Below are 16231 nucleotides of genomic sequence, written 5' to 3'. Positions count from 1 at the left end.
TAAGTGAAAATGTCCAAATTGAGCCCGAAGTGTCAATATTTTGTGTGACCACCATTATTTTCCAGCACTGCCTTAACCCTCTTGGGCATGGAGTTCACCAGAGCTTCACAGGTTTCCACTGGAGTCCTCTTCCACTCCTCCATGACGACATCACAGAGCTGGTGGATGTTAGAGACCTTGTGCTCCTCCACCTTCCGTTTGAGGATGCCCCACAGATTCTCAATAGGGTTTAGGTCTGGAGATATGCTTGGCCAGTCCATCACCTTTACCCTCAGTTTCTTTAGCAAGGCAGTGGTCGTCTTGGAGGTGTGTTTGGGGTTGTTATCATGTTGGAATACTGCCCTGCGGCCCAGTCTCCAAAGGGAGGGGATCATGCTCTGCTTCAGTATGTCACAGTACATGTTGGCATTCATGGTTCCCTCAATGAACTGTAGCTCCCCAGTGCACTCATGCAGCCCCAGACCATGACACTCCCACCACCATGCTTGACTGTGAGGAGACTTTGTACTCCTCACCTGGTTGCCGCCACACACTTGACACCATCTGAACAAAATAGGTTTATCTTGGTCTCATCAGCAGTGTTGGGCACATTACTTTAAAAAAGTAATTAGTTATAGTTACTAGTTACTTCTCACAAATAGTAACTGAGTTAGTAACTGAGTTACATCATTATAAAAGTAACTAATTACCAGGGAAAGTAACTATTGCGTTACTTTTTTAAAAAATGTTCAAATGTCAAATAACTTTGGATGCCCCCAATATTAAATACCGGTATGTTTAGTGAAATGGACACTAAAAAGAATAAATTATTATTATAAAACATTGTACATAAATCTACACTATTTATCTACTCACACTCAGTATCAGTCAGTCAAGCATTATAATATAATATTATGATAATTTAATATTATATGATGATTGAACTTTAGTAATTAGAATAACCAAGTATGAATGCATATTTGTCATCAATATAAAACACACTAAGGATTAATTAGCTGCTGGGTTCATGAATATTAATCACGCTGTCTGCGTTTGCTCGAATTGATTTGCTGAAATCAAAACAGGGACGATAATAGGTGAGCGCCAGCCAATGAAATTGTCGTTTGCGCATTAGTTCCACCCACTACCAGAGAAGCCAGCAGTTCTTAAAAGCTGAAGAATTCCAAAGGAACTCCGTTATTTTGACAGGAAAATACAAGAAAGTATATCGTTTACATGTAGCACGTCAATTCTACATGTTATGAAAGACTCTCTTGCTCTGTATCTTTCTTTGCGTGCGTGCGTGTATGTGAGAGAAAGCGACGGCGAGTCGTGCAAATTTATGGTATATATGGTGTATGTCAAATACAGCTACACTGCACATCCATTCAGATGAACTGAAAAATTGAATTCTAATAATATATTATAGTAATGCCACATTTTATTGTCAGTAATAAAAAAATAAAGCCGTTAGTAACGACATTTATTTATAACGCCGTTATTCCCATCACTGCTCATCAGACCACAGGACATGGTTCCAGTAATCCATGTCCTTAGTCTGCTTGTCTTCAGCAAACTGTTTGCGGGCTTTCTTGTGCATCATCTTTAGAAGAGGCTTCCTTCTGGGACGACAGCCATGCAGACCAATTTGATGCAGTGTGCGGCGTATGGTCTGAGCACTGACAGGCTGACCCCCCACCCCTTCAACCTCTGCAGCAATGCTGGCAGCACTCATACGTCTATTTCCCAAACACAACCTCTGGATATGACGCACGTGCACTCAACTTCTTTGGTTGACCATGGTGAGGCCTGTTCTGAGTGGAACCTGTCCTGTTAAACCGCTGTATGGTCTTGGCCACCGTGCTGCAGCTCAGTTTCAGGGTCTTGGCAATCTTCTTATAGCCTACGCCATCTTTATGTAGAGCAACAATTCTTTTTTTCAGATCCTCAGAGAGTTCTTTGCCATGAGGTGCCATGTTGAACTTCCAGTGACCAGTATGAGAGAGTGAGAGCGATAACACCAAATTTAACACACCTGCTCCTCATTCACACCTGAGACCTTGTAACACTAACGAGTCACATGACACCGGGGAGAGAAAATGGCTAATTTGGCCCAATTTGGACATTTTCACTTAGGGGTGTACTCACTTTTGTGGCCAGCGGTTTAGACATTAATGGCTGTGTGTTGAGTTATTTTGAGGGGACAGCAAATCTACACTGTTATACAAGTTGTACACTCACTACTTTACATTGTAGCAAAGTGTCATTTCTTCAGTGTTGTCACATGAAAAGATATAATAAAATATTTACAGAAATGTGAGGGGTGTACTCACTTCTGTGAGATACTGTATATATATATAGATATATATAGAAGGTGCACAATGTCATTCACACAAACACTAAACACCATCATGGTGCGACTCATTAAACTGATATATGCAATAAACATTCATTTAACAACGTTAGATGTAACAGTATTTTACCGTAAAATTGTCTGAAATGTCTATTACAGTTTTTCACCGTATATATTAGTGGAACTTACCGGTTTTTACTGTAGCATTTTCACAGTTTTTTACCATTAAAATCACGGTAATTTTTTACAGTGTACTTTCATTTACATGCTTAAAATGTCGAAAACGTTTTCTCTTCACATTCAGTTAAGAATTACATGAATCACATAAATGATACCACATTTTCAATCCAAATAGGCAATTATATATGAGAAAGGGAAAAAAGTTGAGTAGTTTACATCTGGATATTACTTTCAGTCGTTTAACTTTATTGTCATATTAGCAGCTTCTGTGAACAGTAAACCCTGCCTACTTTGATTTGATTGGCCATCTCATTCATTGGTCAAAGTGGCCAAATCAGCGCGTGAACTGGATTTTAGCAGTGAAAATTCACCTATCAAAGGTGAATGTGACCAAACTTTAAGGCTACATTGTCATAGTAAAGAAGATTAAAGGCATCAAAAAAAAAAAACATTTCTGTGTAATGGTTATTTGTTTTATTATTATTTATTTGACAAAACTGAGAATTTTAACATTTACAGAATGAGCTCATTCCCCTGTAACCCAAGTCTACATAAATTTTTGTAGTGAACATTATGCCACAAGCTTAACTTGCATTGAACCTGAATTAAGAAATATTCATTTAATTCCATTCCCCTAATAGTTTTCTCCAGCTATTCTCAAACATTTATCCTCTTACCACTCTTTTCATATTTTTTGCTCTGGGGCCAGTTGCGTAAACTGCTTAGACTATAATATTAGAAGTCAGTCATACTAATTTTTTAAAGACTAGTCCTTACTGTTTGGAGTCAGTGAATTTAAAAATTGACCAAATTTGATGATTAAGATGCATGTCTTAAAATAATGGCTGTGTTAATGAAACTGGCTCCTGTTCTCTTGTCAAGATTTACCCCCTGCTTTTCTCCATAGTACATTTGTAGTCTTCACCACACGCGCTAATTCCCTGCACCTCTGTCTCTCTTCCTGCATCTGTGTGTGTCAGAGAGTGCTGACTCTGGCTGTTCTGTGTACAGTGAGGCTCAGATGAACAGTGCATTAGACTCACATGAATGTGACTCTAAGAAGTCAAGATGGATGCTGAAGAATCAGGCAGTAACAAATCAAACCCTCTAAGAATCACACCACATGGGTGCAATTAACGCCAGGAAGTTTTGTGACTGAAAAAGCCATAAAGATATAACCTGATTTGAAGAATGAGGCTGAGGCAGAGAAAGGCCGGGTTTGATTTATGGATACGACACGTGTGGCTGTGAGTGTGTATGCGTGCCTATAGAAATACAGAAAAATAGAATCATGTACATAAATGCAATGCTCCACACTGCATTTATGTAAAGTGGGCCCTTGATAAAGAATTTATGATGGTAACTAAATAATTACACAGAAGTCAATGGCCAGCAGGAGGGGAAAGGGAGTGGGACACAAAGTAAGAGGTAGACAGAAAGATCAGGATGATTCACAACTTGTTACATGAACACAAACAGCTGTATCACGCAAACTCATTGCAATGATTTTTCATACATGTTTTATTTCAGCCATCATCGCTCCAGCCTTTGAATCATCCTTTTTATCATTCACATAATCATCCTCCTAAAAGTGTTTTTTTGGTCTTTTTTTTAAATTTTGTTTTTTGTTTTTGTTTTTTTTTTCAGCTGAAATGTTCTCGCCCTGACTGCATTTCATTTTTATCTTGCTCTAAGTCTCAGCTTAATCTGAACATATAAAAAAGTAAACCTTTTCAAGGAAAACTAAAAAAGCAAACAAACAAAAATATATCCAGAAACTGTAATACCATCTCAAAGAGGATATACAATATTAACAACATTAATCATCAGTGTTTTGATGATATCCAACAGGTTGCTAGGTCAACATGTTTGTCATTAGTAGTGTTAGTATCAAGTTCATCGTCAGTTTTTTGTGTTGAGCATCACTTATTAAATTATCATTGCATCAAGTTGACATCATCCATGTTAATATAAGCATGCAAACACATTTCCTCAGGATCATTCAGAATTGCACTGACATAGAGAGACAGAGGAAAGAGGGGAGACAAACAGAGAGAGAAAAATATGGCCTGGGGTGAACCAAAGAGAAAGCTATCGTCAAAGTTTGTCTTTTATGGGAGCTGATGACGGGGTCAGAGGTCACTCTACAGGGATCGTGCCTCCACAGTGTAAGATCTAAGGCAGCAGAAGAGATGGGCCTGGAGACAGGAGCTGAAGACTGCGGGTCGATACCACATCCACGTGTATGACGGAATCAATGGCCTCTTAGAAAACAACAAGAGCTGATATACGATAACGGACTAAGGACTGAGCACACCCCGGCGAGAGTGTGTGCGTGCGTCCAAGGCCTGGCATATGATTAATAATGGAAACTGAAAAAATATGAGCTCAGTGGGAAATAATTATACTGATGTACATTTCAATAACAAGGGTGTTAGTGATTGGTAATGCAGTATTCCTCCATTGAGGGATGTGTGCGGTAGCATTGGCAGTGGTTTTACTGCGATATTAAAGAGATAGTTCATCTTAAATTAAATATTCTGCTATCATTTATGCACCGTCATGCCATTTCAAACCTGCTTGACTTTCTTTCTTCTGCAAAAGATTATATTTTGAAGGCAGTGGTGTCCAAAAACAATACTGGACCCCATTGGATTTCATTGTATAAGGCTTTTGTGAAGAAAAATTGATTTTGTGTTCCACAGAAGAAAGCCATACAGATTTGGAATGGCATGAGGGTGAGTAAAAGACAGATTTTTCATTCCTGGGTGAATTATCCTTTTAATAGAGGCAGTGACCCTGGATATCAAGGGTATGTGAATTTAGTGCTTTGGCCACTATATTGCTTCTGACTAGAGAAGCAGTGACTTTACTGAACGTATACAACAACAAAAAAGCATCTGAAGTCAGTTTGTAATGTAAAATTATATAAGTAATCTTGTGGCCCTAAAACAATATAAGACGTGTCCCCCTCTTTGTCTCTGTTTGCAAGGAATGCTCAGACAGAAAAGATAGTCACATTAGCCAAAAGAGATGAAGAGAACCAGTTTGTCTTTTTTTTCCTCTTTTTCTTTTAAAGACAATGAAAAACTTCCAACATTTTATTCCTTGACAGCTGTGGCCACCAGGTTTGTCCCCTCGTACACACAGAACACATTTACAAAAAAAGAAAAGCACACCCAACACGAGAACACAGATCAGGCTAGGGACACGTTTCAGTGACGAGCTGGTTAGGGACACAACAGAGACAGGTCACTACCACATTCGACGGAGAACGACCGAAACGCGCGTCTGAGAAATAGACCCTGTCCCTACCAAGTGCAACAGGTCCTACACAAGAAATAGTTCCTCTAAGACACAGGACAGGAGACACTTGATTGTTCAAAACGAGATTTTCTCTGCGCAGGACAAAGGACGGGAAGTGGAGACGTACACGGGGTCACGGTGACATATACCGACACAGGCATACACGCGCACACACAAACCGACGAGCAAACGCATATCGACACATAAGAGCACTCCAACAAACACATAGAATACATGGGAGGAAAAAAGAGGTTGAATGCGTGCGTCTTTCCAAAGTGGTCCTCTCGGCAGAAGGATGATGGAGAGCACACACACTTCCTCCTTTCAAATTAAAAATGTCTAAGAGGAAAAAAAAATCCTGGCGTGGTATAAAAATAAAATACTATGGCCAGATCTTTTCCCCATAGGATATGTTTCCAGGAAGTGCACTCAAATCCAAGGTCCATCCCAGTTAGGGTCCTCTGGCAATATTTGAAATCAATGATAGCTCCCTTGGAAGAGTTCTCAGTGGGATTCAGTCTGCCAGTGTGTCCATGTCAGGGAAACATATTCTCAAATCATTTCATTCAGTATCTGGTAGAACAAGAAGAATGGCTGGAAAACAGGAAACACTGCTGATCTCAATGAGCTCCAAGCAGAAGGTGATAAAAATGTAAAAGGCAGAGGGACACATTTCAATACTGCACGACACGATTTGGCCAATGTATCCGTCCTTATTTCTCCCTCTCCAGATGGGAACGGTCATAAAGTAGTCCTCCTCTCCAGAGAAACAGGAAACAGTTGCAAGGATTCTGCATTGGCAGAGAAGACCACTCCGAAAACTTGCAGCTACTTGTCAGACTGAAAACACCTTGTAGAGATTTTCTATAGCTACACACAGACACCCGTACAAACTCACATACACACATGCGCTCACACATACACAGAAACATTCGTGGTCCATAATCTATCAGGTCTCTCCTGATTATTTTTTAGTTTTTTAAGTAATTAAAATCTCTTTTTTTGTAGGCTCAGTTTCAAATAACTAAATAAAGATTATCTATTTAAAGTGGGAATGTTTGTCATATTTCCCCTGAATAAATCATGACATATTTTGATTTCAACATCATTCCTGAAGCAAAACCATCCATGCCAGTTGTTTTGTTATGATTCCATGTGTGAGTATGTCTGTTTGTGTGTGCGTGTGTGTGTGTGTGTGTGTGTGTGTGTGTGTGTGTGTGTGTGTGTGAAGATGTATCTGTGTGTAAGTGTGTGATTTGTGTCCGGTCTAGTCTAGTTATTTTTCTCTATATTGTGTTGGGTCTGCAGGGTTGACATAGAGGAATAGCACTACCACAAGCACAGTCTCTTCTCTGGTTCTTTCTTGATGAATAATTATTCACAGGTGAAAAGAAAGAATGTATTTCTGTTGCTAAAAAGATAATGCTGACCTGAGGATGAGGAAAAGAAACAGAGAGACAGAAAAAAAAACACTGTTAACCATATAAACAAAAACGGCGAGTTACATAAACACAAAGAGCTTCAGTGAACAGATGGCTGCATTCATACATTGTATGGGATTGACGACTGCATTTACTATCAGATGTGACTGTTAAATAGCTGAGAAAAGCAGCTTGAATGGCGTCATATGAACAAATAACCGTTCTGAACAATTTTGTTTTGAAAGTCATGAATAAATAGCAAAGATAGTGCCTTTTTAAATGCCAGAAAGCACCACAATTAACACGATAAAAAATTAGTTCAAAAATAAATCCAACTGAGGAGCAAGTTAATGTCAAATGTTAATTAACCAATAGTGGCTTCAAATGCTGGTTTCATTTTTTTTTAGACAGCAGATTTGGGTTGCACTCAGACCACAAAACAAGTGTGTATAACTAGTTGTTCAGTGCGGTTCCATTTACATAGCAACCACACTCACTCTCAAAATTCACCTTTGAGTCCTGAAAATGTAGTTTATAGAATGCAGTTGTTAGTAACAAAACTGAGAAACGCTACCATATAGCCATATCCTGCTGCTGTGTAAACACTGATTTTTTTGTCAATGTGTGTTAGTTCATGACTGAAACCTGAAGTACTCCAGTGTAACACCCACACAGATCCCCTATGTGAGGAAGTACCCTTCTATTTACAGCATGCGATTATGTTCATGTGTGTGTGTACTCACATCTCTACTCAGAGTGAGGGCTGTCCACCACTATGTGTGGTTTAGGGGAGGCTGTGGCACTCTTTGACACGTATGCGTTTATGGATTTCTCCTGTGAAAGTTAAACAGCAATGAGCATACACGATTATTCAGAAGGTGATTTCATACATATAAGGCATTGTCAAAGCAATTAATGATTTATTATATTGCATCTTTTCAGTATTAACTGTAACCAAAGATATAATCAGTGCTGGGTAGTAACTGACTATATATAATCTGGATTACATGATAAAATTCCAAAAACTGAGTCCTCGTACTTGCTGTGTGTCAAACACTTAGCTTTGACCGTATTCACAATATAGAATGGTCAATTTAAACATTTGAGGTCTTAAGAGTCTTTACTAATGAGCTGATGAGATAATTTAGGTCTGTTTGATTAGGGAAACAAGTAAAATGTGCTGTGTTGGGGGTTCTCCAGGACCAGGATTGGAAACCACTGAATTAGACAATGTATGAAACGAATAATTATGCAAGTTACTAAACACAGGTGATGTATAGCTGTGAAACACTGTCTTCATCATATCCAGTGACCTTCAGAAATTGTTGGTTCTGGCAGTCATGACAATAATATTTCGAACCTAAAATATTTTCTCTTTTCCTTTTTATACATCAATATGTAATTACCATTTAATGGTAAGTTTAAAACAAGTTAGGTAAAAAGTCATCTAAAAATATGTAATAGTACATTACCTAAAATGAATAACCTAGATTACGTTACTAACTACAATTTTCATCGTAATCTGTAATCAGTAATGAACTACAATTTGTAAGTAATCTAGTACCCAGCACTTGTTATAATACAATAACATATTTTATAATGAGCTATTAAACTTAGACATAATAGCACACAATAACAAATGCAATAGTATGTTGATCAGGTGTCGTGCATTAAACATGTCATTCTGCAGTCATATTTTCGTATAATGACCACTGAACTGTGTAACCGATCATTGTCCCAAGAAACCAAGTTTTTATGACTTTAAAGGTCAGATTTACTAAACAGAGCAAATTAGCCGATAGGAGTGGAAAGTTCTGCGGTTGATCTACTGAAAATGTGCAAATTAAAGAACACCGACGCAGCCAGTGCACTCCTGTAATGAGCAGCGCAATCTAAGAGCGGCTCAAATTAGCATAGGGTCACAAATAAGCTGAGCTGATGATAATCAGGTGTGTATAATTTACACACAGCCACAGAATGGATTAAGATATGCTATTATGCTTTTTTGGGGGGGTTAAATAATGGTGCACATACCAGTAAACTAACTAGTATAAACCTAATTAAATCACCTTGCATGATTTATTTAAATGCTCTGCTCCCATAAATTTTGCATCTGAAATGGAAACTCCTACAAATGAATATGCAATAAGGTTAGCTGCAAAAATAACTGTCCACACCCTTTCATCGCTAATGTTTCACTGCATGCCTCTAATCTAGTTTTTTAACGCCAAAAGGGGGTTTGAGCTGACACAAGCTATTAGTAAATCTGGCCCTATGTCTCCTTCTCACATACAAAAAAAAAACCAAAAAAAACAAATCAACTTAAATCAGTATTTCATGTTCATTTATTTGTTAAGTAGCCATGTAATAGGAAAGTTTATGTGCAATCAGTCGCAAAATAAATCGCTTCAGGGGTCCTGATCCTGCTGTTAAGATTTATGTAATACGTTAGCCATTACATACAAATCTTATTTTATATAATCATGAGAAAGTTAAGTATTTTACTAATTATGATTATAAGGTCTTTTATAGGACATTATAAATGCATTATGAATACCTTTATTTTAATACATTATATATACAGGCTTCAAGGAAAGAGTTACCAGAAAGGTTTCTTTTTCAATTTAGGTTTTCTTTCTAGATTTTCTTTTAGTCTTATCAAGAGAAAGCTACATTTTGGCAGAAGCTGACACCAATACCAGTGAAAATCTGCTTTCACAATTACTACAGCAATATTCAAAGTTTTATTTAATTTTTAATACTGTATTTACAAATTAAATTAAAACAAAGAAAGTAGTTTAAGTATTTTTCAATGAAAAAAGCATTGCTTCAATTATTATTCACGTCAACAGTGAGCGAGTAAGTGGTCTGCTCTTTTTTGTGCTAATGTTTTCTGATTAATGCTGTCAACATAATAGACAGCAGCAGCTCTATTAGACTGTATTTACACTGCAAGCTCTAATGCACACATCCATTTTTTTTTTCTCCCATCTGTTTACATTCACTTAAAACATAACTGACTGTATACATTAACTAAAAAGTGCATTTGATTGTGAGGTACAAGCACTCTTTACAGGGCTTGCAGGTAAATAAAAACCTAAATACATAGTTTTGACAACCATAGTCCTTTTTAAGATGAGTGAATCTGCTTGAATGGTGTACACTTATAAAGACAATCAGGTATCAGGATTTAAAGGCATTTTAAATCGGACTTGGCTTGTATAGAGGACACTGCCTATACACAATAACACACAGCACACACTGATTGATTTTCACACACACACACACACACACATGCAGTCACGCTGTCTACCTCCACCAGCTGGTGCCAGTGTTCAATAGGCTTGCGGGGATTCGCCAGCATGGCTGTCCAGTGCTCCCTTCCCGGTCCATCAGCATCACTGCCCACACGGCACATCCCGATCACCTCATTATGACCGATACTGAGAGACAGGGAGAGAGAGAGTGGGAGGGAGAGAGTGAATTAATGCAGTTAAACTAAAAAATGAAGGAGAACCACAGAACAGTGCATCCATTACATCAAATGGGCGAGAGAGAGAACCAAAGACAGAAAAGAGACACGGGAGAACATGAGGAGCTAGGAAGCACAAAGTAACAAGATAAAAAAGCAGGCCTATTCGGCATCATATAATTAGAAAGATGCAGACAGGACCTTCGTGTCATATAGCAACCTGCCCATTAAGACACACACACACACACTCAGACAAACTGAAAGAGTTTCCACACGCAGTCCTTTAATTACGTGGACACAGACTGAGAGATCACATAATTACACAGACAAACAGAGAACAGAAGGAGAGAGAGACAGAGGTACATTCCAATTATTGAATTACCGAGATAAACAAAATGAGGCAAGAGCACAGGGAGCGGATTCAATGATTTGAGCGAAAATTTGTCACAGAGGACAGATGGGTAGTTGTTTATGATAGGTCCACTGATTACCGAGATAAAGAAAATGAGAGAGAGAAGATTAGAAGAGAGAGAGGTGTCATAATCACTTAATTACTCAAAAAGTGAGGATGAAAAGCTGCTCAAGTGACGGTGGAATAACAAGCGGGTTCAATAAGTGGAACTTAAATAAACCTTTCCTCTTGCATTTACTGTTGATCGGAGACAAGGACAGAAAATGAATGGCATTAATGCATACTGTTTACTGCCAAGCAGGAGAAGTAGAAAAAAAAAATACTTTCATGATTGTAATAGTGACGATATATACTTAATAATAACAGTCATTTCACAAGAAATACAAAACCTGCAACAGTTTTTCTATACACAATAACGTTCAAAGTTTGGGGTCGGTAAGATTCTTTTAAATGATTAGTTAGTAGTAGAGCATTTGTGGTTAAAAAGTATATAATTTATTTTATTAAATTTTTTAGAAAATGACAGATTTGTTGTGTTTGATAAGACCTTATTCCTCGGCTGGGATCATGTAAACCACTTTGAAGCTGCAGTGAAACTTCCCTCAGCCTGTTGATCCCCACTGAAGTCCACTACATGAAGAAAAATCCTGAAATGTTTTCCTCAAAAACCTTCATTTCTTTTCGACTGAAGAAAGAAACACAATAACATCTTGGATGATATGGAGGCGAGTAAATTATCAGGAATATTTTATTCTCTTACGCTCACCAAAACTGCATTTATTTGATCTAAAGTACAGGAAAAAACACGAATATATCATTAATAATAAAAATTAAACCACAATAATGAAAATAACTGTTTTCTATTTTAATATATTTTAAAATGTAATTTATTCCCATGATGCAAAGCTGAATTTTCCAGTCCTCAGTGTCACATGATCCTTCAGAAATCATTATAAAATGCTGATTTGCTGCTCAAGACACATCTCTCAGTATTATCAACGTTGAAAACAGTTGCACTGCTTAATATTTTTGTGGAAACTGATACATATTTTCAGCTTTTATTTAAAACATTATAAAATTTCTTTAATGTCACTAATTTCACTGAATAAAAGTATCATTTCTTTAAAAAAATTCTACTGACCCCCAAAGTTTGAATGGTAGTGTAGATAAATAAAACTGTCCTCTAAAATAATTCCTCTAAAAAGTCACCGATTCACTTGAGCTTTAAAATGCTGTTATATTAATCATTTAGCTTTTAGTATAAATGTATTTGGCTAATTTAATGCTGTCATCCTAATTCAGATCTTAATTTTGTGCCAAATAAATACAGCTTTGATAGTTATAAAATTGAACTGAATTAACCCCCTTAAATAGCTTCAGTGTAGCAGTTTAAAGCACAGCTAACTATTTTTTTTTTTTATGTAGTTTGACTGTAGCTTAGGAAGCTACAGATTCAAAGTAGCTCCACCAACACTAAATCAAGTCATGCTCAAAGAAACGAGTGCCAGCAGGATTTATGTCCTGCCTTTATTTTAACAACAATAATGCCAAAATAAAGTCAATCAAGCTTGATTGAAGATTTAAAACAAAGTCTTTGTGTTGCAAAAAGCCTAAAATCAAATGAATAACATCAGTTTTATGAAGCGATCTGCATGCCATGGACATCATTTCTTCATCTCAAACAAAAATAACTCGCTTTGCCTGCACCTGTGTGACGTCAGCCACAGTAATGCCGGTTTAAATACAGAAACACTAAAACATTGCAAAATGGATTGTTTAGCATGTCAGATATATGTAAGAAATGACTATTATCCAGGCGATAATGCTTCTGAATGGAGCGTTTAGCACAGATGGCATGCAGCAAAGCTAAGAGCAATTCATCAGGCGTTATCTGCGGCTCACAGATGAGCTGCTTCATTAGCAGGGGCGGCTGGTGTGCCGCGTGCCATTGGGAAGAGATGAAATCACAGAGAGCATCGACAAACACGCATTTGGGAAACTCGGATGTGGATTTCCTCAGAACTGACAGAGGTTCTTAAAATAGAATCTGATACCCGACACTACACACCTAGCAGCAGGTATACTTCATTTTTTAAAAAGTAAAAAACATACAGAATAATACAAAAGCTAGACATAAATGGCAATCTAAAGGTCTATCTTACAGAAGTGCAGCAAGACGAGCCTCACACACACACACACACACACACACACACACACACACACACAGAAGAGGTGACTTAAGGTGTGCCCACCAGACAAGAAACACTGGCTGTGTTACAGAATGTCTCACCACCAGACACCACTTCCATTAGTATTAGGCTGTCATGTATATTCATGAGGTGTCTGTCTTTATGCAAAACAGTGCAGAAGTCCTCCAGGAATAGTCTGACACATGGGGGCATAAGGCCCTGTGTTCAGTGGAGTGCATACACATACAAATATGTGCAACAGGAATTCTAATAAACCAATTAAACAACAAGCTATCTCATCAGTATCGGTCACGGAGATCCTTAAATGCATGAAAAGATCATTCTTTATTCAGTAATTCATTGCTAACTTCGCAACAACATAGCAAATGGCACTGTTTCAGTCTATTCTGAAATTTGTTATTAATTATAGTTTAATATTAAACAATAAAGCTAGCAATTATATTGGTAAACATTACAAATGTTCCAAACATTTATTAAGAAAACATCAGATTTAATATTATGTTACACATAATTTTTAATATTATAGGAAATATTTCAGATTCTGTTTCTAGGCCACTAATCAAATAAGAACATTTTCTGACAGTGATTATGATGTGACTTTGTTGAAATGGTCAGATGTTACTGTTTCTCAGTATTCAGCTCAGTATTCTCTTCAGATCTAAAATAATGAGTACTGCAAGTTCACTCATAATTGTTAATTGTGAATATCATCAAATATTGTAACAATTTAAAGTACTTTCTATTGTAATATATTTTAAAATGTAATTTATTCCTGTGATGGCAAAGCTGAATTTTCAGCATCATTACTCCAGTATTCAGTGTCACATGATCCTTCAGAAATTATTCTAATATGCTGATTTGCTGCTCAAGAAATATCTCTCAGTATTATCAATGTTGATTCAGGGATGTTCAGAAGAACAGCCTTTTATATAGCCATTATAAATAGCTTGACTGTCACTTTGGATAAATTTAGTGTGAATATGTGTATCAATTTCTTTAAAAAAATCGTACTGATCCTAAACTTTGGAATGATAGCATATATTCCACTAGAGAAATATTACAATAGAAAAGTATTTACACGACTGGACTCTTGATCTAATTTGAATCTCTCCCACAGACCTTCAATAAATCCTTTATTCTTTCAATGAATGGAAAATCCACATGTTCCTGAATAAATTCTGTGTGAGACAGCCTGTAAGCACGCCTAAAGTTACAAGTGGGCACTTCCTGTCAAGCCTCATATCACAGCAGGGAGCCTGATGTGTTGCAGCATGTCTCAGAGCCCATCACAGCATGAAAAAGACAGTCATGATCTTACCAGTCGTAGTCCATGACGGCGATGATGAGCGACACATTCTCAATGTTCTCGTTGGGGATATCAAAGACCAGAGCCTCATTATACGTGGGATTGAGAGTATTCTTCTTTATGGACGTCTTCCTCTTTTTCAGCCTTCGACCTTCACAAACCAGAGATGCCTTTACGTACGGATCTGAGAAGAACAGCAAGAGTGAAGGAGAGAGAAAATTAGTCAAAGGAATAGCAACAGCAGGGCGTAATGCTAATAACGGCATCAATAATTATTGAGCTAGCAATAACGATACATTAGCATTACTTTTTCATAATGCACCGTGATAGTGCAACATAATCATGTCCTGTGAGAGGAATCTTTATTACATTACTTTAAGCCTTGCTGTGATAATTAAATAAGCCAACACTAATTAAACATGTCTCTTGTTCTTATGACTGTGATGTTGATCCCTTTATAAGGCGTTTCAGTTTTGACATTCAACTTTTTAGAGGTGCTACTTGATATTCACAACTTTCAGAACTGATGGTTTTGTGACCTTTAATGTTATTTCATTATTCACATGCTGGACGCGTTACACACCAAGGTTATTAATGAGCGGCAGTTTCATCACGTCTCAATGTTAACAATGTCTGAGGTGCTAATGAGGTATCGCTGTTAATTATGAGGGAATTAGAGGAATGGCTGGGGACCACGAACAAAACCGGGTACCTGAGAAGCCTGTGAGGTCCATGGCTTTCAGATTGGTGGCCTTTATGATGGTGACAGTCAGTCGGCCAGCTGTTGGCAGGTAACACAGTGAGAAATTCAGCTCGCCCAGGTCAGCTTTCTCCTGCAGATGCAAAAAAAGCATATGGAAAGGTCCTAAGGTCACTTTGAGTAATGCAAATGCTGAAAGTAATGCAAAAATGAAATTCGTGGAAAGCTTTAAATGATTACACCGTATTTCTTGAAATGTTTCAATAATTTATTTGTCCTTTTATTAAGATCCAAGGATAAACTGAAGGAATGTCTGTGGCTTTAAATACTTAATCAAACATTTTTAAAGGATTTCTCTATGTTCAATTCAAACGCAGATCTATAGACAGCATCTTTGGCCTGCGATTGATTACCTCAGAATTCATTTGAACTCGTCCTTGAATTTTACAAGCAAGAGGAAAATCGTGTTTACAGTAATGCACTCACTGTAGAATGAAAGTCCATGGAACTGCACTGCGATAAACATTAAAAACACTTTTTTGGATTGCATCCTCAGGTTATGACCATATAAATCCGATAAATGCTGTAACTTAAAAAGCAAGACTACTGTACAGAGACTGTTTACATGCAAGTTCAAAAGTTTAAGGTCATTATAATTGGTAACAATTGTATAGGGACCAATTCTCACTATTAACTAGCTGCTTATTAGCATGCCTGTTATTAACATATTATTGGCTGTTTATTAGTATTTATAAAGCATATATTCTGCATGACCATATTCTGCATCCCTAATTCTACCTATACCTAAACTAAACAACTACCTTACTATTGATAAGCATCAAATTAGGAGTTTGAGGCAAAAGTTGTAGTTAATGGTTTGTTAATTGCGAGA

At 37.3% G+C, this 16231-nt stretch overlaps 1 protein-coding gene across 1 annotated transcript in view; it reads right to left on the bottom strand.

The window, feature by feature from the left end:
* Nucleotides 1-3720: 3720 nt before the first annotated feature.
* The window catches only part of syt3 (synaptotagmin III), a 42987-nt gene continuing 30476 nt past the window's right edge, over nt 3721-16231 (bottom strand). Inside the window, exons 9-13 of the mRNA XM_058771719.1 lie at nt 15352-15472; nt 14652-14823; nt 10553-10682; nt 7983-8073; nt 3721-7248 (exon numbers count right to left, since the gene is read on the bottom strand). Of these exons, the coding sequence (XP_058627702.1) occupies nt 7987-8073; nt 10553-10682; nt 14652-14823; nt 15352-15472 (510 nt within the window). The 3' untranslated portion in view covers nt 3721-7248; nt 7983-7986. The remainder of the gene's footprint in view (nt 7249-7982; nt 8074-10552; nt 10683-14651; nt 14824-15351; nt 15473-16231) is intronic.

Source organism: Onychostoma macrolepis, chromosome 03 (genome assembly GCF_012432095.1).
Source record: "Onychostoma macrolepis isolate SWU-2019 chromosome 03, ASM1243209v1, whole genome shotgun sequence".
In the NCBI taxonomy this organism is placed as follows: domain Eukaryota; kingdom Metazoa; phylum Chordata; class Actinopteri; order Cypriniformes; family Cyprinidae; genus Onychostoma; species Onychostoma macrolepis.
This window is presented reverse-complemented; position numbering and strand designations above follow the sequence as displayed.